This window comes from Mirounga leonina, unplaced genomic scaffold (genome assembly GCF_011800145.1).
Source record: "Mirounga leonina isolate KUSES-001 unplaced genomic scaffold, KU_Mleo_1.0 Mir_173, whole genome shotgun sequence".
Classification (NCBI taxonomy): domain Eukaryota; kingdom Metazoa; phylum Chordata; class Mammalia; order Carnivora; family Phocidae; genus Mirounga; species Mirounga leonina.
In genome coordinates, this window is record NW_023270447.1 from 60351941 (window position 1) to 60377553 (window position 25613).

Sequence of the window (25613 nt, forward strand, 5' to 3'; positions counted from 1 at the left end):
GGGCAGCGGGCGAGCGCAAGCTCGCCGAGGCCCAATAGGCACGGGCACCCCCGGTTCCCCGGCCCGCCCACCCCGCCCTCCGCGGGGACCTGGGCTGCGGGCGGTGCGGAGCCGCGTCGGGCCGAGCCCGCCCGGCCTGCAGGTCAGCGCGGACGCCTCGCCTCGGCTTCCCGGAGCACATCCGCCGCCTGAAGCAATCCTCCCCCGGCCTCACGCCCGGGAGACGGACATCTGATGCCCGCGGGCGTGACCCAGCCCCTCGGGAGCCTGTTTCCTCGCGGGAGCGGATGCAGGGTGGCCACGGTCATTCCACAAGGGCCGCAGCTGCCGCCGGGAGCCCGGCTGAGCACCGCCAGTGGGCTCCCTGAGGCCCAAGGTTTGGGGGCCTCTACGGGCTGGGCGACCCTGCCCGATCCTATGGCATATAAGGGGACAGGGTTCCCTGCTGTCCTGCCCATTTCAGTGTGGCAGAAAATGTTTAGTCCCGGCACAGGAGCACTCGCCCTTTTCGGCTCCCGAGGTCCCAGCTCTCTCCCACCCTACCTCATTCCCGCAACTGAGCACCGGCATCCACCTGGGGCACAATTTGAAACGTGATACCACCGATGGGATGGACAGAAGGGAGAAGGTACGGTCAGGCTGCGATCCTTGGTTGCCAACCCAGAGATGCTACCGTAAGAAAGGAGGGCAGTTTGCCCTGACAGAAAGGCTTCCCTGGAGTGCGTCCTCTAGGGCCTGGGCCTGACTGCACTGGCAGGCAGTGAGGAAGAAAACCGACGACCTGTTCTGTCGGATTTGAGCAAGCCTCATCACCTCTAAACTTCGATTTCCCCAGAGTTACTACTTTAGCCAAAATTCAAAGTGCAGAATTTCTAGAAAAAGTCAGCTGTTAGAGCTCTGCTGGGGTTAGTCCAGGCACCTCTGCCCTGCAGGTCCTTCACCAGGGATGCAGATGGACATGGTGGGGTCCGTGAGAGGTAGCAGGGCCTGGGACCCTGCCAGTCTAGAGAAGTGTTCCCTCCCGTCAAAGATATGTGCTCCCAGGGCTCAACAATCCATTAAGGCCTGGTCCCACCTCATCTCCCAAATGAATTCTTGGATACTGGACAAAAAAGTCAACTTCCCTTTCTTGGCCCCAGGAGTGAGTTGTTATAGAAAGTATCTTTGAAAGCTGCTGTGCCTCCCTTCCCCCCGCCTCCCCCCAATCAGACACCAGGTAGCAACCACCTCCCAAACCCCAGGATACAAAGAAGCATTGAGAATTGCTGAACTGACCCAAGCCTCTCTGGCATCTGTACAGGGCCATGAAACAAGTGCCTGGTCATCCAAGGGCCAGCTGAAACAGCTCTGCTGTGCCCCAGTCCCGCACCTAGTCACCGGCCCCTCCCTGCCCTGCTGCTGCTCCATCCTCAACCACCTATATATACCCCAGGAACCCACCAGACGAAGGGACCGGATCTTCCTCCAGGGAAGTTTCTCACCAACTACAGGCAACCCAGAGTAGCTTCAAGACCCCACTGGATCCCACCGGGGGTCGAGTCCCTTGCTCTTAAACCACCGTTATGCTGGTTCCACAATTTGCATGGAACACAGATAATATGAACTTAGACCAGCTCCATGAAGACAATCAAGTGCAGCAGAAGTGAGACTAAACCCCGTTTGACTGTGAAAGTGGTCTGGTCCTCCATCTCCTTCCCATCCCTAAGGCAAAGGAAGCAAAACAAGGTGCTCATAGCCCCAGGTGCCTCTGCCTCCCATGTGTCACCTTGCTTGGTCTAACACACAGCCACAGGACCAGGACTTGACAAGGAACCCATTGCTTTTAGGACAGCTTCCTGGATCCTGCCTGAGTCTTCTTAAAATACCTGGCCCTGCTCCAGAACTTATGACTAGATACACCCCCAGCCTGACCCTGAGCCACTCAGGCTCCTTGGGGCAGACACAACCAATCCTCTGCTCAACACATTTTATTGCTAAGGACAAGGTGATGCACCAGTTTTCAAAATAATTTGGTTTATAGCGTTCATACGTAACAAAAAACAGGGAAGTATTATAAATCTGATTCTTGTATACACAGGGTATAGGTGTGAAGCCCTCCAATCCTGGGCCCAGGCAAACAAATTCATGAGGAGCAAAAACCTGTTTAACCCCTTCAGTGTTGCCCTCCAGTCCCACCCCCACCCCCAAATCAGCTCCCTCCCACCCCCAGACCAGGGACATATCTAAGCCTGCCCCTGGTCTCCAGTGGCCCCAATTCATCTTAACCCTCCCAGCCCCTGCATGATTGCAATTTTCTGTTGACAGAATCACCCACCAGGCTCTGCCTGCTTCCATCATTAAGAACCCCCTTCAGGGTATTCCCCACCCACACCCTCTAATACTGTGCCATGGAGGCTCTATGCCTAGACTGATATGGGCACATACCCATGTTATCCCCATCTCCTCCTTCAAGACAGGATAAGGAGGTGCATTAATTCCTTCACATCTCAGTACTGCAGCTTTGCCAGCCTCCCCTGAGGGCAATTCCAGGGACAGACAGATGCCACACCCATCTCCAGCCAACCCCCAGGAGCCTTTACTCAGCTCAGCTGAGGGCAGAATTTCACATTTTGTTTGCCCTGGACAGGCAAGGAAGAAAGTAAAGGCCAGGGGCTGGCAGACGCTGGTCCAGACCAAACATACACACACGCGCACACGCACGCACGCACACACATACACGCGCACGCACACACATAAATACAAAAGAGGGAGGGAGTAAGCACCAGCACCTCTGCCTAGTTGGTGCAGGTGATTGTTAGGAAGCTAAGTCCTAGGCAACCAGCCCAGCCAGCAGAGTCGACCCCACTGCAGACCGGGGCCAGTGCGGCCCCAGCATTGCAATGCTCAGCCCTTCAGCGGGGAGACAGGCGGCTGCTGCCACGTGTCCAAGAAAGGCTGTCCTTCCACTACAGCGGAATGCGACGGGGAGCGGGGGCGTGAGAAGACGATGGGGTCGGTTATTCCATTCCTTTTCATTTTACAACTTCACTTTCAGAGACTTCAGAGTTCCAAGTGTCTGCTGTGCTGTGGAACCCCAGAGTGCTCTCGCCGTGATGGCTGGGCACCTGTTGGCCCAGGGAAGCACCTACTCCATGATGGCTCGGTATAGCGCAGGCTCGATGTAATCTTCCCGGTATCTTGAGTTGATCACTCGTTGCCGTTTCTTTTCCTGCTTAACCTCCTTCTCTGTGAAAATCTCATTGAAGCGCATGTCTGAGGCTACGGACTATAGAAGAATAAGCAGGCCAAATGAGCACTTTGTGGCCAACCACCCCAAAGAAAGAACAAAAGGACACACCCTTGCCTTGTTCCCTCCCTCCCAGGCGGGAACCAAGGGCACACAGAAAACACACTCACCAGTCTGGACTTGACTCTCTTGGGAAGCTCTTCATCCAGCGTGTACACGTCATCTCTCTTAACCACAAGCTGTGAGCCATCCTCAAACTCCACCTACCAAGTAAACAAAGACCTTTGGCTAAGACCCTGACTCCCTGGTCCACTGTGCACAGTGGCAATTTCCTGCCATCACAGGAAGGATCCAGTACACTGAAGGAAGGACTGCCAAATCTGAACCCACCTCTGGCAGACGGGACACGGGGCAGCCCCAAGTTCTGAAAGGGTTATTACTAACTGGTGAGCTCTCCCAAGAGCAAAGATTCGCCTCTAGCCAAAGAGGAAACACTGAATAATCAAGTACTCCCCAGCCCCCAACAAAAACCTCTGGCTACCTGGTACATCTGGATGGGGTGGGAGGCCACAAATTTGGCTCCGTAGACTTGGCCATCTGTCCATCTCACTTGGACCACTTCACCTTCAGCAGGAGGACCCAACTGGAGACAGTCCTGACTCTGAGGAAACAGAAAGGGAGAAGAGTGAAAGGAAGATCCCTTTGAGCACAGGGGTTACCACCATCTACTTAGGGAAGAATAAACCAGGACAAATTCCTGCTCAGACATCCAAGCAAGGCAGGCCCCCTCTGGGCTAAAAGATACAATAGTTAAAGACCTGCCTGCTGAGTCAAAGTCTGCCTGGTATCTCTGCTCCTGATGCACTGAGGTGACAGAAAAGAGGAGCCATAATAAACTTAGAGTAAACTTAATAAACATGGTGCCAAGATCAAGAATCCTTCTCGAATTCCTTTAACTGTCCCACTAAAGATCAAAGGACAGGGCTCTGCTCTGAAGAAATACTAGAATGAGGATTTCAGAGTACTATTTTTTTTTTAAAATGTTACCTTCATTTTTTTTTTTTTTTAAAGATTTTATTTATTTATTTGAGAGAGAGCACATGAGAAGGGGGAGGGTCAGAGGGAGAAGCAGACTCCCCGCCGAGCAGGGAGCCCGATGCGGGACTCGATCCAGGGACTCCAGGATCACGACCTGAGCCGAAGGCAGTCGCTTAACCGACTGAGCCACCCAGGCGCCCTCAGAGTACTATTGAAAACATCATTAGCCTCCTTCTCTGTGTTGACCTTTGCAGCAATGGTGTAAAATCTCTAATAGGTAAAACTGCTTGTACCGTAGCGCAAGGCAGCGGCTCCAAGCATTACCAGTTGTTATTGTATTCTTCACCACTGGGCACTCATAATTTAGCGGGAAAAAAAAAAAAGAAAGAAAAATCTTGACGAAGCAGAAAAACTTATTTTTTTAAGCCTTAGTCCTTGAGTACATGTAAGTACTCAAAGATGGACACTTTGGCTGCATGCTGAAGGACAATGGTTACCTTGAAAAGCACTGTGTAACTGAATTGTGAGCTGCTCTTATCATGGGACACCAGCTTTATTTGAAAAACTGGCTGACAGACAAACTATGGTTATTCAGACTTTAGTATTGGCAGACATCCTCTTGGAAAGGAATGAAATAAGCCTGTCACTTCAAGGAAAATAAATGATAGTGCTGCCAATAATAAAACTTAAGCTTTCAGAAAAATCAGAACTTCAGAAAAGTTGTATCACCACAATAAGCTTGAAGCTTTGCCAAATTTAAAGATATTTCTGAGGGGCACCAGGCAGGCTCAGCAGCTGTAGCATGACTCTTATCTCAGGGTTGTGGGTTCGAGCCCCACGCTGGGTGTAGAGATTACTTTTTTAAAAAATCACTTAAATAAATAAACAAAGATATTTCTGAGAATAGTGGTACTAATAAATGTGTTTTTTGATACTGTATAATGAAAATTTAACATTTGGAAGATCTGCATAGCCCAATGCATGAGTACCTTCTAAATAACCAATGTACGGTGTTACAGAATTATGCACAGGTCAAGACTCATTCTCAGTGCAAGATATGCCAGTGGATTTTAATGTAACAGAGCGTGCAAAGTTTACTGACCTACTTTCAGATACCACCCTGCAACTAACTTTTAAAGAAATCACTACTCATTGACTTTTGGTGTAGTATCAAAGAATAATCACAATGGTATGAAAGACTATTAAAAGACGCCTCCCCCTGCCATTTACTACAGAACTGTGTGAGGCTGAATTTTCTTCCCAATACTTTAACCAAAACAATATATCACAATGGATTGAATGAAGATATAACATTAAAGAGATTTGCAGAATTTGGGGTGCCTGGCTGGCTCAGTCGGTAGAGCACACAACTCGATCTCAGGGTCTTGAGTTTGAGCCCCATACTGGGTGTAAAGATTACTTACAAATAAATAAAATCTTAAAAACTAATAAAGAGATTTGCAGAACTGTAGAAAAATGGCATTCTTCCCACTAATATTGTTTTAAAATGGGTATCTTTCAATTAAAAAACCCAGATTAGGGCGCCTGGGTGGCTCAGTTGGTTAAGCGACTGCCTTCGGCTCAGGTCATGATCCTGGAGTCCCGGGATCGAGTCCCGCATCGGGCTCCCTGCTCGGCAGGGAGTCTGCTTCTCCCTCTGACCCTCCCCCCTCTCATGTGCTCTCTCTCATTCTCTCTCAAATAAGTGAATAAAATCTTTAAAACAAAAACAAAAACAAAAAAACCCAGATTATTTTTTTATTTTTTTATTTTTTTTAAGATTTTACTTATTTATTTGACAGAGAAAGAGAAAGCACCAGCAGGGGGAGCGGCAAGCAGAAGGGGAGGGAGAAGGAGGCTCCCCACCAAGCAGGGAGCCCCGATGCAGGGCTCAATCCCAGGACCCTGGAATCATGACCTGAGCCGAAGGCAGACACTTAACCAACTGAGCCACCCAGGCACCCCATAAAAAAACCCAGACTATTTTAAATCAATTAATCTCCATTTTAATTTCCAGTAAACGCTGATAGACATTACCCACAAAAAAAAACTCTGTGGGGTCCTCAGTAACTTTTAGAAAACAGAGTCCTGAGATCACGGATCTGTAAATTAGAGATACCATCACCTGCTTCTCAGAACTGGTATGAGAAGTGAGAGACACCTGACATGAAGCACTTTGTATAGGGCCTGGTATACTAGAAAAGCTTAGTAAATTATAGTTATTCTGTTGCCACAAATACTATTAACATCATCTTTACTATGACTTCAGTCTACCTTAGAATTAATGAATGTGCTTTTAGCAACTAGGTTGCTAATGCGGCATAAAGGTGGGAAATACTGGATTTGATAAAGGCAGAAAAAAGTGGCTTCATCCCTCTACCTTGGTGCTTAGTCTAACACATGAAAAGGCAGAGTAAGGGTAAGGGAAACTTGAACTAAGTCCTGCACACTAAGCCAGGAAACCTAGAAGTGGGTGTGTCTGGTGTCAATAACACAAGCAGGCCAGGGATATCTCCAAGTAGTTTCTACTCCGCCCCAAAGCCTGCACCTGTAAATAACCAAAAGCAAATTCCATGTCTACTAAGAGGGCATGATAGGAGAGTTGGGTAATTCTCCAAAATTACACAGCTACTAATAAGCAAAGGAGCTGGTACTGGCACACTGGTCAGATTCCACTGCCTGGGCTCTTGCACTGCATTACAACACCTTTCAAGGGTGGTTTAGACTGAAGAAGCACGTTGCCAAGTACTGCAGAAAACACGGATTCTTATGAGCTTCTCGAGGAAGCAGAATAGCCTATCAGCAGCACACAATTTTCTTCATAAGGAAAGACCAATACAAATGCTTCTTTCTGTTGAGGGAAAGACTGATGGGACTTTGGGCCTGGCTAGAAATGGCAGGCAGGCCCACAGTCAGTCCGCCAGCCAGACCTAGAAACACCCCCATCCCAGACTTCCCAAGCAGCTCCTTGCAGACATTACCACTATGTCTTCAGGATACAGATTGTCGCTGAAGGAACCATCATCAAAGTTGACTTCATAGAAGGTCTCAGTGGTGAGCCTGACCACCTCACACTGGTAGAAGCGCCCATTCTTGTGCTTGCTAATGACCTTCTGGCCCGCTGTGATGCTCTGCAAGGCCCCCTTGGCACGCTGGAAAAAACAGGGGCTGCGGTTACTCCCACATGCAGTTGACAGGACTGGAAAATGGGGACCAGGATCAATTGGTTTTTCTTTCTCAGGGAGAGACGAGCATGGGAATGGATAAGTAAAAAGGACTAGGGGATGGGAGGTGAACCAGGTCTTTCCACACCCCAGCAGGGATGCTGCAAGAAACTAGCATCCTGTTTTCCTCCATAAATGTAGCACCTCCTTAGCTCCCAATCCATACTGTCTTATACCTTCCACCTAGTTCCTTTACCCCATAAGAGACTCTTGTGACTTCCCTACTGTTGCCAGGGAGTGACCAAATAGCACCTACTATTGCACACAGCTTAGACACACATCAAGGTGGACACTCCACAGATCTGAGCCCAGGGCCCCAGACAATGCTCCATGCCCACCTCAGCACTAGCTCTATACTCAGGGCTATAGCACAAAGGCTGAGGTTCCCTGGATGTTCTCAGCTGGGACTGCCATTTTAAGGGCCCTGCCATCTCTGGGACCCTCACATCACCCTCTCATTCTGAACTTGCCCTTGAGGCAAATGGGATCCCAGAGCATCTCGTGGCATTGTATCCAACCGCTCCTCCCCAAGTTCCCCAAGCACTGCGCTGTCACACGGGCCGCCTTGCTATCCCCAAGCATGTGTGCCAAGCAGGTTCCCACCACAGAGTCTCTGCCCTGCTGTTCCCTCTACCTGAAATGCTATTCCCCAGTCATCTGCACACTGGCCCCTTCACATCCAAATGTCAACCTACTGACACTGTGCCTTACTATCCCTCTTCCACTCCCCTTGTCCTACTACGTTTTTATCCAACACACTCCTCCCCATCAGATATACTGTACTATTTACACATTTCTGTAAGTCTTTCAACTGTATACAGCAGGACAGGCTCAGTTTTGCCCGGTTCACTGGTATACTCCCAGCACCTGAACCTGGGCCTGACATGTGACAGGCGCTCAGTCAGTATTTGAAGAGTGTGTAGGAAATACTCAATGGTCCCCCCATTTCTCATAGCATCAGCAGTCTACGGCTGCAAACTGAAGAATATGGAGTACTGATGACAATCCCCAAGTCACTGTCCTGGCACCATAACCAAACCCCGCTCCTGAGCCGTCAGGGCTGAGCGCGACCTCACCCACCGCCCCTCCAGCTCTTTCTCACAAAGACTATTTTTCCTCTTCCTGAGCTCCTAACCCACCTGACCACCTCTCGTGCTCAGTGAAAGATCTTTATGGAAAAGGAGAATCCAGCCAGCCAACAAGGCCTCTGCCATGATTCCACATAGTAGTGACGGGTTTGCTCCTCCAGGTTGGTACTCTTGTGTCCTTCACTACCGTGTTCACCGTACTGCTGACAAGGCTTTATCGCTGTCTCTTCTATTCGACTCTTAACTCCCCCAACTACAGTCTGACTTCTGACCAGAAGACCCTATGGCAACTCCTCAGTGTGGGGCACCACTGAGCATTATACCAGACCCGCCCCAGAGCACATGGCCTCCTGATCCCTCTCCACTGGCTTGTCTCTACTTTCTCAGCTACTTCCAAAGGCTTCTGCTCTGCTATCTGCTCCTTATATCAGGAATCTCCAGAGCCTGGTTTCTAATGGCAACTGGATTGAACTACCCTGTTAAAGACTCGTAAAATCCAAATTTCATCCTCATAGTTAAAGCAGCTTTTTAGCGCCTGCTGCTAGCTCCATCAGAATTCTCCAGAAATGACCTCAAAGTCAAATGTCCTACCCTCTTTTTCACTTCTCCCCCATTCCCCCGGAAACCAGCCCTACTCTGAATCAGTTCCAGTCACAGTTAACAGCATCATCATATTTGCATCCTCTCCATCTTTGAGGGGAGTAACCTGAGCCATCTTAAACTCACACTCCTTCACCCCTTCCCCAGGCTAATCTCTCCAGGGTGTTCAACAAACCCTCTCAATCCCACCCATCGTAGGACCCCACGGTTAGATGTGACCCCAAAGCTCTACCTATGTAGAGCTATGTGTTCCCACTGCAGACCTCACTTTGCTCCCAGGCTAACCAGTCTCCCTGTCTCAAATTCTTATTCTTTGAGCCTCTGAATACACCACCAGAGTAATTGTTAAGAAATATGGCTCAAAATCATAATTTCTGCAAAGTTCCCCTCAGAGAGCTCAAACTCCTAAGAAGGGCAGTCCAGGGGCTTACCTGTCCATCTGGTGCTGCTTGTCTTTCAATATCAGCCCAACCATATTCCCAGAACCAGTCTTATATGTTGTTCTCCTGAGACGTGTTCGCTCTGCTTCTGAAGCCCCGAATGCCCTCCCTCTCACAATTCCTACTTACTTTTGAAGTCCCACTTCAACTGCCACCTTCTACCCAAACCCTTTCATAACCTGTCTAGCTAAGATGACATGTAATTTTCTCCAAGCTTCACTATTTAGAAAAGCACAAAAATCTCTACTGTATGGTGGTTAACGGTTAACTCTTCCGAGCTCTCTCTACCAGCTCACCCTATCTGCAGAGCCCCTGCTCTGTCCCGGACATAGTGTTAGGGAATAGGAAAGCTCGTGTTAATAAGCTAGGGCCCCCCGAGAAGGAGTGGCAAACAATTACACAGAGAATCACAAGGGATCAACCACAAGCCATTTGGTGCCAATGGATTAGGAGGTGCCAGGCAGGGAGCAGAGATGGACGGGGGCCGCCTCTTCGTCCCTTCCTCACTGGCACGCTCCATAAAGCAGAACGCCAGAGAGAATACTTGCTGAAACAATAAATGGATAGCCTGCAGAGAAAATGATCCTAGAAACTGTCAAGAGGATTCCAGACCGGCATCCTCCCTCACCTCCAGATTGGGGATCTTGTGCCGGAAGCAGGTAATGAAGACGACAAAAGGCCAGTCGTCGGGCTGCATCATCACCCCCGCAGCCTGGGCGCAGCTCACGTGGAAGGCGGTCGGGCAGCGGCCGTGAGAGCACTGCACACAGCAGCCGGCGGCTCTTTTCCTCCGCTTCTTGCAGAAGACGCATTTCTACAACACGAGGGAAGCAAGCCAGGGACTCCAGGAGCTACCAGCGCCATCTCCTCCACCGTTCCCCTGCCCAAATGCACACAGCCCAACGAGCAACCTTCCTCCCAAGATAAGAGGGCGCACACACCTCTTTCAACCTCATCTCTGAATACGTGTGTCCTCACTAAGTAGTTTTAACCATACGGTGACTCACAAACCCTGACCAAAACCAAGGGTAAAAGTGGACCACTGGGCCACGCGGAGGATGCCCTCAGAAACATTATGTTCTCCACCCAGAGACATGTAAATGGGGCAATGATGTAGAGAGTCCCCAAGCCCATCTCCTCTTCCTTACCAGTTTGAAGCGGGGCAGTGGAATTTTGCTCACATCCACTGGACTTCTTTCGGCAATGTTGACAAACCTTGCTTCCAAAATTGCCACAGCACACGAGACGTGGACCCACCTGCCAAAAGCAAAGGCTACCTCAGTCACCTCTGGCTCCAAGGTCCTGTGGCCTCATCCAATCTATGGATTCAAGAGTGGGGGGGCCTTCCCATAGTGCTCCCTCCCCAACCCAACGTGGCCTCTTACTTCCACCTGCAAGGTCCCAGGACCCAGCAAGGTAAGAACCAGGAGTGTCTCCACACTGAGTATGTAAATGGGTCCCCAGCACACCACTCTGGGTTAGCATAGGGTTGCACTTCTTACACCACAAATTCATTCACAATCTGTTACAAAATGAGCAGAACCATAGCTAATTGAGTGAGGCAGGTTTCAGGGAGTGAGAATAAATCCGAGAGCTCTATACAGACCTCTTTTACCACAGGAGCTGGGTACTAATGTCTCAAAATGTCTCCGTGTGCACCCTTTCTGCCAGCAGCCACAGGTCTCCCCTCCAGGCCTTCACCCAAACTCTTCCACTGGGCTGAAATGACCTCTCCCTCTGCTCCCTTCCCCCACAGCACACTCACTCGTTAAGGTCTGGCCCAGGCCCCACCTACTCTCACGGGTTTGTTCAATGGACATCAGGGCATTTTGAGAAACTGATATGCACCATGATGAGAGCTCTTATAATCAGGCCAGGTGGAAACCTACCACACAATGTGGGGCTTCTCTACAAGAGAGGGAACAGATTGGTTTGGCGTGGCCCCACAAGGGCAGAACTAGGAATATAAGGTAAAGGTGCGGGGCTAAAGCAGAGCCATTTCCACTCCAAGTAAGGAAGAACTTTTAACAGTGCTCACTCACAACTATGAGGAACACGATGACCTTGAGTAATGGCAGCAAGTGCCTTTAAAGGCGTGGAAGCAGCAAGCAGAAGAGCCGTCTACCTGGAACAGCATGAAGGGTGGGGGAGGTTCTTGTGCTGCAGAAGGCTCCAATTCCCACAGGACAAGAGCCAGAAGCAGGATATTCACCACCGGCTGCCCACCGATCTGTGTGAACTATCCCAACAGCCTGCTTTTCCAGAGCAAACACTTCACCCCCTCACGTTCCTACCTCAGAACAAGTAAGCGAAGACCAGGCACAAAGGGTCAGCTCGGTGGACAAAAAGCTGCCCGCCAGCTATGATGCCCAGACTTCTGCAGATCTGACTCCACAGGAGGCGAGTGAGCCTGCGCTCTCCTCGATGTCCCATTCTGCTCCCCAAGGACACTCACCCTCCTTCCAACAGCAGGTCTGAGCCAGGGAGAGTGTGCCTGTGGACACGTGCTCACAAGCCCATGGCCACAGCCACCTCTGCACCGGCCCCAGCTACGATAAGGAAACTGTTCTCACTTCCAGCCCCTGGAGCCTCTGCGTCATCGGTGCAGGATCTCCAAACCTCATGAGTCTGTCTTAGCTCCACAGAAAGGAAGACATCACTTATCTCTCTGCTTCGGAGGAGAAGCTAGATCGGAAAGGTCTAGGACTGCTTGGCTCCCCTTGGCATCCCATTTTTAAAATTCGTCTTGGAGATGCTATTCCAGCTCCAGCGACGCGCTTCCCAAACCCTCCATCAGTCATTCTGATGAACAGCCACCGCCCGCAGTGTCTCTCTGCACGCTGCTCCAGAACAAGCCCCGCAGCCTCTGCTCGGAAACTCACCTGTCATCATTGGCTCTCTGTAGGGCTCCTCCTCGTAATGAGCACAAACAGCAATCCTGCCAAGGGAGAGGGGGAAGGGTGGTTACCACCAAGTCATTAACATCCACTCTGCTCCCTCCTCAGCCTCCTTTGGGTAACTGCAGCCTCCACATAAGAAAGCGGCTTAATGGCACATGGGGCCTCACCTACACAGTCCATGGAAGCAGGACTCCCCTACAGGAAGACAGGGAGACCACCCAGGGCTAAAGTACAGGAAGTATTTGCTTGACTCAACATAATCGTCTCCACTGTTACTCTTAATAATAACAACTGTAAGCAGTCACCAAGAACACTCTGCTCAAACTGAAAGCATTATAGGGCTCTGCCTGCCTCCTATGTGGGGTACTGCCAGGTTCCGGGGCAGGGGGTGATGAAGAGAAAGCTACCAAATGAACCACATTCTGATGGTCCAACCCAATAGCTAAGTTCTGTAAAGGGGGTTATTGCTGGTCCACAGGAGGACCTCTATGTGGTCCAGACACAATGTAGCAAACAGCAAACACAGCTTCCAGACTCCATTCATGCCCTGCCACAGCTGGGCAGCAACCACGCTGTCATGGGGACTTATTCCGACAATCCGCGCTCTCTGACATCACCATGTACCAGGCCTGGTGCACACTGCTGGATATAGAAAGTCCACAAGAAAAAACCTGGACCTGAGCAAACCCCAAGTCTCATGGGGAAGACAGCAACACTGTGGACGCACTCACCTCCTCCAGGGCATTGGCTGAACACCGAGAACACATCCAGTCTTCAGAAGCCTTTGCCGGGGGAACCCCATAACAACCTAACAAGGATACCAAGATGAGCAAATTAAATCCAGAGGCCAGTACATTCACGAGAATGTACACTTGCAACTCTTTTCCATATACCATCAAAGTGAAAGCCGCAACCAAATCTTACAGAAAAACCCCCGAATTCTAGAGTCAGGAGCCCCAGGGTTCACCCATACAGTATGGCCCAATGTCTCGAAAAGTCAGAGACTGTAGGTTGCCTGCTTTGAACACACAGGGAGCAGCACAGACAAATCGCCTCCTGGTATCTGTGGCCCAGAGAACAGCACAAGGTTGACCCCAAAGTCAGTGCGACTCCAACTCCATCAACAGCCAACTCCCCCAACAACACAAGAGCAATCTTTGTACTTGAGAGCCTGGGGAGGCCCCTGGCAGATTGGGGGGAGGCCAACATGGGGCGAGTAGGCCCAGGCACCTGGGTCAGGCCGCAGGCGACAAGAGAGGCACTCACTGGCATGGACGCGGACACTGCACTTCTTGCAGGAAACGAGAAGGCTGGTGCCGTCCTCCTCAAGGTAAGGGGTAGAAAGGTTGATGTCCGTGCTGCAGCCAGTGGAGGTGAAACACATTTCTGGAATCAATGGCTTGGTCCTCTGCTTCTGGGGGGCTAGAGCTGAGGTGTTTCCACAGCTCTGACTAAGGCCTCCAAACTCAACCTATGGGGAGAGCAGGTGCATCCCTCAGTGAACATGCGCCTGTATTCCCAGCTTTCTACCTGCTCTGTCAGCAGAAAGCTGCCTCTCTTACTGGTAGGACTCTGGCTACGGCTCCCGGGTGCATAGCCATTATCCCAGAGCTGCTAATTGAAGTTACCTCTAATGACTCAAATTCAATTTCTCACAGCGGCATCAAACAAAGGCCCCTGGGGACAACTGAGAAAAGGGAGCGAGGTAAGAGGCAACTGGGATTTCAATCTTCCCAAATCAAGTGGTAATAAAATGCGCTGAGTTGTTAGCAAGGTTGCTCTTGCGGGCTCCCCGACATGTGGCACTGCGTGGTGGCCCCCACCCAGGGACAGGACCCAGAGCAGACGCTCCTCGTGGACTAGCACAGATGTCCCCCTGGGGCCCATGGCAGCGAGTCACCTGAGCTGCAACACTGCCACACGGCTGTGGCCTCACCTGTGGTTGCCAGCTCGGGGTCCCTTCAGAAAGAATGCTATGTCTGCGTACTTCCCTTGGCAAACACCCTGACCGCAGATACCTGCTGGCTCTACCACCATTTCAAGGACAGGGCCCGAAATATGTCAACCCTAGGCACAGGCCCCTCATGAAACTCTGAGACCCACACAGTAGGTCTGCTGACCGACAACCAGGCCATTCATTTGTCTCAGAGGCAGGGGCACGTACAGTTTTTCACATCTGCTCTTTTGTCAATGGAAAGGAGCAGTGAGTCACTAATCCAAAATATGTCAGTCTGACGTTCCATTCTTCGGCAAGCGTCAATCTGGGGCCACGCCAGGCTCAGTGCTCAGAGGACTGCTTCTCCACATGCCCCCCTCCCCCATGGTGCAGGTCCCAGTGGAGACTGAACTGCTCACCTGACACGTGCTGGCGTGGACGCATTCCTGACCTCCTAGAGCTGAGCCCAAGGATGGCCATCAAATGCCTCAGGAGCCCAGGGGGCACAGCCCAACTCAGCCCCAGAGCTTCCCTACTCCTCTCCCTCCTGCAAACCCTCTGCTCCTACCTCCCCACCCGCCCGGCACCCAATTTCTTCTGACTATTGCCCGTATCTACTGTGGCAATGGGAAAAGAAAGAACACTGGAGGACCCAGCAGACCACAGTAACGAAATGTACAGTGCTCCAGACTGGCCAGGACGAAAAACCACCCAGAAGGAACAATCACTGACTAGAATGGTAACAGAAAAACAGGTTCCTCTGCAAACAGTGTGAGTGCCCCAGGATGCCCACAGGGAATCCCTCCAAGACTAAGCCACACCCCAGCTCTTCTGCAAACCATTCTCAAGTGAAAACCCACACTGCTGGACTATCTGCCGGAGAAGCCTGACCAGTACACAGACGGGGCAGAGAACACGAGAAGAACAGCCTTTCCCAAGACAACCAGGGACAAGCTATATATACCCACAATTAAACCTCACTCCCCTCTGGACTGCTGGTCCTGGCTAAAGAGAGAAAATAAAGTGGGCTTACCTGATGGTAAGTCTGAAAGATCATACAGACAGCGCAGTGAGGGGCCTGCTGGGCCATGGTCTCATTGAATTCCTTTTCGGCCTCAAAGTTCGGGGGTCGGTTCTGCCATAGTTGGCTCAGGGGCTTGGCCCAGGCCTCTGTCTCCTCAGCCTCCTCCTCAGGGGTCAGCTGTTCAGATGACTCTAGAGCAGGAAGCAGAGCGTGAGTCAGCACCAGTCCCGCACATCTGTAGCTCTGCCTAGAGAGAGAATGAGCTCAGCCTGGATCCTTGGTTCCAGGTTTGGCCTAAACCTAAGACCCTACAGGTATGATAAAGGCAAAGGGCAGAAGTGATTTTCAAAAGACTCCTTCAATACTTGGATGACCATGCAGACAGTCCTGCCTGTAGCACCTTCTCCGGTTAGACTTCTTTCCCGAATTCAACCCACTCTCCTCTCCCCTAACAGCTGCCAGCGTACAAATCCTATGCCCAAGGGCAGCACAGTGAGACACAGTCTTGCCAGAAACCATGTTACTTGCTGCCTCCAATATGTCAGCGTGTTGAGTCCCTACCTTTTAAGAGTTGCACTGAAGGGAAACAAGGAAAAAAAAATAACAACGAGATGGCAAGGCTTAAAAGTTTTTACACCATGTGCCTTGGTCAGAACTTTCCAACTCCCTCTGGAAAGGTCAGTGGGATATCTGCCTTTTCTGGACAAGGATCCCCAACTATCCTGGCTCTGCTCAGAGGAAGGTAGAGCGTGACCAAGATGAACCCTCTTTCCCAGCCAAAGGATGTAACACCTTGAGTCTAGACCAAGGCCTAGCACACAATGGCCCATAGGACAAATGCACTCCACTTGGGGAGCTAAGAATTGTTTTTACATTTTTAAAAGATTAAGGGAAAGAAAGAAGAATATGTGACAGACGGCGAAAGGCCTTCTATGAAGTCTGAAATATTTACTATCTGCTCCTTCACAGACCTCTGGTCTAGATGACAAATACGTATCTCCTCATGACTCTAGACAACAGAGCATATGATTCATCAGGCCTCAGCACTGCCTGAGGAAGGAAAATCCCCTCTGGGTGCCATCTTCCCAAAAGAAAGGGACACATTGCTGAATAGAAAACAAAAAACTATGCTGGCAAAACAAGATGGAAGTGATAAAGGTGCACACTTTCCAGGTTCCCTTAAATCAGTGAGATGGGCATAGCCCACGAGGTTCCAATAGAAACAAGGTCAAGGAGGTAGGTAAACACCATAACTCTAAGATTATGGGTCACTGAAGGCAATCTTTGGTAAAAGGAACAACAAATATCAAAATAAACTAATCCATAGTGTTTCTCCAGATGCCCCCAAGTGAGGGAAGTATGAGAGGTTACATTTGGGATGTCCTTCTTTGGCAAGCGAGTCCAAAAAAGGCCCAAGTATGCAGCACCTGCACCTGACAGGAGACCAGCTCCGTGCCAGCCGCACCACATGACACCCCTCCCTGGGGTCACTGCATCCAGCTATGTGTGGGCATCAGGAATCCCCAGCTACATCCCCTCCAATGATCTCACTTCTTCCAAGACAGAACCGCTGTGAAGAGGCCCTACAGACCTATGCAGAGCAGCCCAAGGAACGCTCTGGTACATACTTACACTAGGAGCCCATTTAATTGCTCATTTCTGGCAACTCTGGCTCAGTGTAAATAGTTACCTACTCTGCCTTCATAGTCATGTTGACTCTAATGAGACCTGGCAGCTGCCGTGTGAGTGACCTCAGTGAAGTGTACTGTAACAGAGTGAGGCCACTGCAGACAATTAAAATCCACCCCTACAAGCCCCATCGACCAGGCCCAGCCAGGAACCATGGTGCCGAAACCAAAGCAGGTATTTTCCTTCTCCTGGCCAAAACAAGAGTGACCAAGATAGAATAGAAGAAACAGAAACAGCCTCCCAATCACAAGAGAAAAATTAACACAGTGACATCTGCTCTGTTTACAAAACCGTAAGTGGCCCCAAATCACCCCACTTATGAACACTGTAATGACAAGGAAAAATGTTCACTATGTTAAGTGAAACTTGCAGGAATTTTACAGTTTACATATACAAAACATCACTGAGATGTGCAAGTTAGACATGTATATTTCATGGAGTATTTATGCCTCGATTTTAAAAAAAATGGATAAGGTGTGGCGGGCGGCGGGGCGCATGCTAGACTAAAAGAGACTAAAGAAACAAAGCTTTGAAATGGGTGACCCTGGTCTGGTTTATACTGGTTTAAAGGAAAAAAGCTAAAAACACATTTTTGGGATAAGCAGGAAAAAATTAATATGGACTGAAGATGGGAGAATATCCTGAGATATGGCTTATTTTCTTCAGTGTGGTAACAGCATTTGTATAGGAGAGGATCCTTCGGAGATGCCTCTCAGTGCACTTCAGGTGACCTGGTGGTGACAGCCCGCTCCCAAAGGTGGCGGCGAGTGTGTGTACCCCAGTGCGTGCAGAGACAGCACCCATGGCAACATGGTGGCGGCCGCTGGGTATGGGAGGCACACATGGTGTTTTCATTCCTTCAACTTTTCCACATTTGAAACTAATCATAAACAGTTGGCAGGCTGTATGTTATGATTTCAACTACTTAGTATAAAAAGACATACATGGACGTAATCTAATATCTGACTAGAAAAATCAGGAAGATTTACACACTAAAACATGCAAGTGGTCACCTCTGCAGAGTAATTCTGTCCTCTTTATAACTTTGCTTTTCCAATTTTCTACGACCTATATTTAGAGCCTTTACAGCACTGGGGGTGGAGACCCTGAAGCGAGGCTGCTGCTACCCAGAGAACCCAAGCCCCATCTGGGCCAGAGGAAGAGCACAGAGGACTTCCTCAGACTCTGACTCAAGGTTTGGCCTACTTTTGACTATAGGATCTCAAGAGACTTTCCCCACCCGCTTACCACAATCCTACTACCAAGGAAAACAGCAGAGGTGGGCACCAGCATCAGATCAGCAAGGCAACATGGGGTTTGCTTATGGTGCAGAGAGGCTGGTGACTCTGGACCTTCCCAGTCAGCCAATGGTGCCAGGAAGGACAGGGCAGGGTAAGAAAGGGCCTGGCATTAGTCAAGAGTAACAAGGGATCTGGTCACCGCCAGAAACTCACCCACACTCATGTTCCTGGAACTCTGAGCTCCAGGCAGCACAGGAGACCACCCTGCCCTGATGGCAACAACTCTGAGCTCCAGTGATAGACAAAGTTCCCAGTTCTGCCCCAATCCCTGCCTATTCCCCTTCTGTCTCCTTCACAGGCCCTTCTTCCTGTCCTCCTACCCCAGCCTCTGCCCTCTCCCGAGTGGCCTCATGTACTCTAGGTAAAGGTATCAAACAGATGGTAGCTACGCTTGGTCAGCATAGCATAACAAAGTTGTCCAATCACCATGTCGAACACCTGAAAGTAATGTAACTGTGTCAACTACACTTCAGTAAAAAAAAAATTTTAATAAATTTTTTTAAATATTTATTTGAGAGAGAGAAAGTGAGCACAGGGGTTGGGGGCAGAGGGAGAGCAAGAGTAAGAATCTCAAGCAGGGCGCCTGGGTGGCTCAGTTGGTTAAGCGACTGCCTTCGGCTCAGGTCATGATCCTGGAGTCCCGGGATCGAGTCCCGCATGGGGCTCCCTGCTCGGCAGGGAGTCTGCTTCTCCCCCTCCCGCTCCCCCTTCTTGTGCTCTTTCTCTCTCTCACTCTCTCTCTCAAATAAATAAATAAAATCTTTAAAAAAAAAAAAAAAAAAAGAATCTCAAGCAGACTCCCCGCTGAGTGTGGGAACAGATACAAGGCTCCATCCCATGACCCCTGAGATCATGACCTGAGCTGAAATCAAGAGTCAGGCGCTTAACTGACTGAGCCACCCAGGTGCCCCATTTTGAATACATTTTTTAAAAAAGTATCAAACACCCACCGAGCTTAGCCCCAAGTCTACATCCTCCACAGACACTGAACACAGGTTTCCAATCCCAACCAAAGCTAGAAGGCAGGGAGGCACTGAACTCAGGCTTCTCCAGTCCCTACCACAACCACACTCACAGGTCTATATCCAACCCCCATATCCAGCTGACTTTATGCTCCCAACACCCTCACTACATCCCTCCCCCCATCCTTACCACCATCATCCCGCTTCAGACCCTCCCCTATCTCTCAGAGTCCAAGACAAAAGCCCATTTGTTGCCCTCAAAGTCATTCTCCAGATGCAGTCACTAGAAGCAATCCTTGTAATGTAAATCTGGCCACTTAAAACCCGTCAAAGGCTCCTAAAGGCACACTAGAGCAAGGCCTCCCTCTTCCCTCTCCCCCCACCTCACTCTGGACCCACCCATCACACCCTGACCTGGCCCTTTAACTGAGTGGCTCCCTCTGAATCTCTCTTCGCGCTCCCTTCTGCATAAATTAACATCTCCTTTCTTTAGATCTGTTTACCTGTCAGTTTGCCTCACTACCTTGTGAGCTTTTTGAGGGCACGGACATATCTTAGTTATCTCTGTAGCTACACATTCAGCATTGGGCTTGGCATCATTGACAGAATTGCTATCCAGAAAAATCAGCCTGTACCTCCTAGTAAAGAAAGAGAAGAACCTGCATGCGATCATCCTGTATTAGGCACATTCCAAGATACACAGACATACAAAGAAATATGATTATAAATTAAGTATCAAATGAGATCCTGTCCTCTGTGGAGTATCTGGGAGAACGGCTCAGCCACAGGCCCACCCCTGACATTCAGCTGGGCCTCCCGATGTCCAGGTGAAACACTTCCTTCCCTCTTCCTGGTGAGGAGGGAAAACAACACTTACCATCATCACTGATGCAATCCTGCAACACGAGTGGGTGATGGCGGGGGAGCTTGCTTAAGGGCTGACGACGGCCCTTGGACTTCTTATTCTCCTCCAGGGAAAAGATGTATTCATCCGCCACCTGGGCAAACCACAAGAAGAAATCAAATTGGTCTTGCCTCCACTTAGGGACACAGCAGAAGTTAGTCTTACAATGAAAAGCAAGGGAGGGGCGCCTGAGTGGCTCAGTCGTTAAGCATCTGCCTTCGGCTCAGGTCATGATCCCAGGGTCCTGGGATCGGGCCCCGCATCGGGCTCTCTGCTTGGCGGGAAGCCTGCCTCACCCTCCTCCATTCCCCCATGCTTGTGTTCCCTCTCTCGCTGTCTCTCTCTCTGTCAAAATAAATAAATAAAATCTTTAAAAAAAAAAAAAAAAAAGCAAGGGAAAGGACAGGCATAGAGAGACACAAAGAAATATAAAACCAAACACAGAACACACCTGTCTTTAGAAAAACCAAAATGACAGTACCATGCAAACTAATCTAAACTAGGATTATGTAAACATTTTAGGGCAAAATTTGTGCCTAACAAGTGTAGCTCCTGTTCCTCTCAGAAGCAGCCTGAAACAAATGTACCAAAAATAAACGTACTCTCCAGGAGAGCCACGCCCCCTCCCTTAAGCCCACAGTCAGGAGACTGCATCTCTGAGTGCCCCGGAGAAACCAGGTGCACCTTTTCTTAGACCAGAAGGGCAGCAGCACCTGTTACGAAGAGCCAGGCAGCTGGGCCATTGGCCTTGAAAAGCTAGAGGACGTCCGAAGGGGTGAGGAACAGCTGACCCATTAAAGTAAACTAGGCTAGCCTCTCCTTATGCGCTGTCAAGCCCTCGGCTCTGGCTGATACTATTCATTCCTCAGTCAGTCTCCTCATTAAACAGGACGGGGTGCACATCTAAAACTCTGGCCTAGCTACAAAAGCAAAAGTTGATGTAACTAACGCTGCATTTAGATAATGTCAGAGCAAATGCAATTAGGTTTAAGATGTACAAGACTGAATAAGTAAGACCACATGAGTTTCGTTCCAATGTATTTAAAACTTCATCATCCTCTCAAAAAAAGCGTTTGACCAAGTACAACATCCATTTATGATAAAAACCCTCAACAAGGGGTGCCTGGGTGGCTCAGTCGTTAAGCATCTGCCTTCAGCTCAGGTCATGATCCCAGGGTCCTGCGATCAAGCCCCACATCGGGCTCCCTGCTCAGCGGGAAGCCTGCTTCTCCCTCCCCTGCTCCCCCTGCTTGTGTTCCTGCTCGCGCTGTCTCACTGTGTCTCTCTCTGTCAAATAAATAAATAAAATCTTAAAAAAAAAAAAACCCTCAACAAAGTAGGTTTAGAGGGAACATACCTCAACATAATTAAGGCTATATATGAAAAACCCACAGCTAACATCCTCAATGGAAAAAAAAACAGAGCTTTTTCTCTAAGGTCAAGAACAAGACAAGGATGTCCAGTCTCACCACCTTATTCAACAATACCGGAAGTCCTAGCCACAGGAATCAGAGAAGAAATAAAAGGCACCCAAATCGGTAAGGAAGAAGTAAAATTTTCACTATTTAGAGATGACATGATATCATATATAGAAAACCCGAAAGACTCCACCAAAAAACTGCTAGAACTGATAAAGGAATTCAGTAAAGTCGCAGGATACAAAATCAATCCACAGAAATCTGCTGCATTTCTATATACCAATAATGAAGCAGCAGAAAGAGAAATTAAGAAAACAATTGTAAACAATTACACCAAAAATAATAAGATATCTAGAAATAAACCTAACCAAAGAGGTGAAAGACCTGTACTCTGAAAACTATAAAACACTGATGAAAAAAATTAAAGACAACACAAAGAAAGACATTCCATGCTTATGAATTGGAAAAATACTGTTAAAATGTCTACACGACCCAAACCAGTCTACACAGTTAATGCAATCTCTATCAAAATACCAACAGCATTTTTCACATAACTAGAACAATCCTAAAATTTGAATGGAACCACAAAAGACCTCTAACAGCCGAAGCAATCTTGAAAAAGAAAAGCAAAGCTGGAGGCATCACAATTCCAGACTTCAAGTTATGTTACAAAGCTGTAGTAATCAAAACAGTATGTTAATGGCACATAAATAGCCGCACAGATCAACGGAACAGAAAATCCAGAAATTAACCCACAACTATATAGTCAACTAATATTCAACTAATTAATAATATGCCACGGGGAGGGGTGCCTGGGTGGCTCAGTTGGTTAAGCATCTGCCTGCAGCTCCGGTCATGATCCTAGGGTCCTGGGATCGAGCCCCACATGGGGCTCCTTGCTCAGCAGGGAGTCTGCTTCTCCCTCTCCCTCTGCCCACTCCCCCTGCTTGTGCTCTGTCAAATAAATAAATAAAATCTTAAAAAAAAAAAAATACGCCACGGGGAAAAGACAGTCTATTCAACAAATGTGTTGGGAAAACTGGACAGCTACATGCAAAAGAATGAAACTTGACCACTTTCTTACATCATACACAAAAATTAATTCAAAATGGATTAAAGACCTAAATGTGAGACCTGAAACCATAAAAATTCTAGAAAAGAGGGGCGCCTGGGTGGCTCAGTCATTAAACGTCTGCCTTCGGCTCGGGTCATGATCCCAGAGTCCTGGGATTGAGCCCCACATCAGGCTCCCTGCTCTGCGGGAAGCCTCCTTCTCCCTCTCCCACTCCCCCTGCTTGTGTTCCCTCTCTCACTGTGTCTCTGTCAAAAACTTTAAAAAAATTAAAAAAATTAAAAATTCTAGAAAAGAGCACAGGCAGTTAATTTTTCTGACATTGGTCACAGTAACTTTTTTCTAGATGTATCTCCTGAGGCACGGAAAACAAAAGAAAAAATAAACTATTGGGACTACATCGAAATAAAAAGCTTCTGCACAGCAAACAATCAACAAAACTAAAAGGCAGCCTACGGAATGAGAGAAGATACTTGCAAATGACATATCCGACAAAGGGTTAGTATACAAAATATATAAAGAACTCCTACAACTCAACACCCAAAAACCAAATAATCCAATTAAAACTGGGCAGAAGACACGTGAACAGACATTTCTCTAAAGACATCCAATGGCCAACAGACACATGAAAAGGTGCTCAACATCATTCATCAGGGAAATACAAATCAAAACCATGATGAGATATCACTTCACACCTGTCAGAATGGCTAAAATTAACAACACAACAAACAGGTGTTGGTGAGGATGTGGAGAAAAAGGAACCCTCTTGCACTGTTGATGGGAATGCAAACTAGTGCAGCCACTGTGGAAAACAGTAGGGAGGTTCCCCAAAAAATTAAAAATAGAATTACCCCATAACCCAGTAATCAATCACACTACTGGGTATTTACCCAAAAAAAAACAGAAAAAAAAAATACTATTTCAGGGACGCCTCGGTGGCTCTGTCAGTTAAACCAGGCTAAACCAGCAATTTCCAAAGTGCACATCAAGAAGGCCCCTCAAGAGCCCCTCAAGAGCCTCCAACCAAAACAGCCCTGCTTTTGATTTGTACTTTTTAAATGAGTAAGATTTCACTTAAAGAAAGGGTTCTTTGGCTGAAACAAACTAGAAAATTAGACTCATCAAATTTATTTCACAGTGCTACCACGAAATAAAAAACTTTAGGGACATGCACTCCCACCATATGTATACTTACTAACAACTTACATACACCAATATGCTTACGCACATTTTGAAACAAGAACAGACTGTAAAGGCACCTGGGTAGTGCAGTTGGTTAAGCATTCAACTACTGGTTTCTGCTCAAGTTGTGATATCAGGGTCATGGGATACCAGGGTCATGAGATTGAGCCCTGCGTTTGAGCTCTGCGTTCAGCATGGGGTCTACTTAAGACACTCTCTCCCTCTGCCCCTAATCCCCTCAACCTCACCGCCATGCACACACGCATTCTCTCTCAAATAAATCAATCTTGGGGCACCTGGGTGGCTCAGATAGTTAAGCGTCTGCCTTTGGCTCAGGTCATGATCCCAGGGTCCTGAGGTTGAGCCCCCATCAGGCTCCCTGCTCTGAGGGAAGCCTGCTTCTCCCTCTCCCACTCCCCCTACTTGTATTCCCTCTCTCGCTGTGTCTTTCTCTGTCAAATAAATTTTAAAAATCGTCAAAAAAATTAGAAATTAAAAATAAATCTTTTTGAGATTTTATTTATTTATTTGACAGAGAGAGAGAGAGAGAGCACAAGCATGGGAAGCAGCAGGCAGAGGGAGAGGGAGAAGCAGGTTCCCCGCTGAGCAGAGCCCAATGTGGGGCTTGATCCCAGGACCCTGGGATCATGACCTGAGCCGAAGGCAGATGTTTAACTGACTGAGCCACCTGGGAGCCCCAATAAATTTTAATTTTTAAAAATAGACTATAAAAAGATAAAGATAAAAATAAAACTCCATTGAGGAGCCTGGCTGGCTAAGTCAGTAGACCATGTGACTCTTGATCTTAGGGTCGTGAGTTTGAGCCCCAGGTGTGGCATACAGTTTAAAGTAAAAAAATTAATTAATTAAAAATAAATAAACTCCCATTATTTCTGCATCCCGATAATCTTCTTACATTCTGCCTTTGTAGACCACCTAGATAACAGGCCTAAATCTGGGATGTGGCAGTGGCAGACCAGAAAATAAGAAAAAATAAAGGAACCCAAAATGATGGGATTTCCAGCCTGGATCACCAAGGTGAGAGAGACTTATGAGGATTCACGAGGATTCATGAGGATTCACGGGTATGAAGGGGGAGGAGTAACAAGCCAAGTTAAACATGATAGGCACGTACCACCCGCCTTGTTTCTCTGGAAACACCCAGAGGGGCCAGAAGAAATGAGCCCGAGGGTTCAGAAAGCAAGTCAGAGCAAGAGCTGTAGATTTAAGGATGCTCAGCATCAGGTTCAGAATTGAAATCATGGGAGTGGAAGACAGTACCAGTGGAAGATAAACTGAATGGAGAACAAGGCTTCTGGAACAGGAGGAGGAAGAGAGAGAAAAGGGAGATCCAGGGACACCTGGGTGGCTCAGTCGGTTAAGTGTCTGCCTTCAGCTCAGGTCATGACCCCAGGGTCCTGGGATCGTCAGGCTCCCTGCCTTCTCCCTGTCCTCCCTGCTCTTGCTCTCTCTCTCAAATAAATAAAATCTTTAAAAAAAAGAAAGAAAGAAAAGGGAGATCCAGCCAGAGAGCACAGGAGGAATAGAGAAAGCTAGGAGGGGAACGCCACAGTGCCAAAGGATGCCTAAGAGCTGAGCAGGAAGGGAC

The 25613-nt window shown here is 48.6% G+C and overlaps 1 protein-coding gene across 4 annotated transcripts in view; it reads right to left on the reverse strand.

The window, feature by feature from the left end:
• Window positions 1-1949: 1949 nt before the first annotated feature.
• Window positions 1950-25613, reverse strand: part of KDM4A (lysine demethylase 4A) — a 44348-nt gene continuing 20684 nt past the window's right edge. For 3 of the 4 annotated variants that reach the window (XM_035018789.1, XM_035018787.1, XM_035018788.1), the window contains exons 12-22: window positions 20306-20426; window positions 15486-15667; window positions 13783-13987; window positions 13248-13324; window positions 12499-12554; window positions 10765-10873; window positions 10245-10430; window positions 7246-7416; window positions 3768-3887; window positions 3397-3489; window positions 1950-3265 (exon numbers count right to left, since the gene is read on the reverse strand). In XM_035018789.1, coding sequence (XP_034874680.1) covers window positions 3125-3265; window positions 3397-3489; window positions 3768-3887; window positions 7246-7416; window positions 10245-10430; window positions 10765-10873; window positions 12499-12554; window positions 13248-13324; window positions 13783-13987; window positions 15486-15667; window positions 20306-20426 — 1461 coding nt within the window. In that variant the 3' untranslated portion in view covers window positions 1950-3124. Of the gene's footprint in view, window positions 3266-3396; window positions 3490-3767; window positions 3888-7245; window positions 7417-10244; window positions 10431-10764; window positions 10874-12498; window positions 12555-13247; window positions 13325-13782; window positions 13988-15485; window positions 15668-20305; window positions 20427-25613 lie in introns of those variants that run through there. The other variant, XR_004681686.1, reaches the window with a different exon arrangement.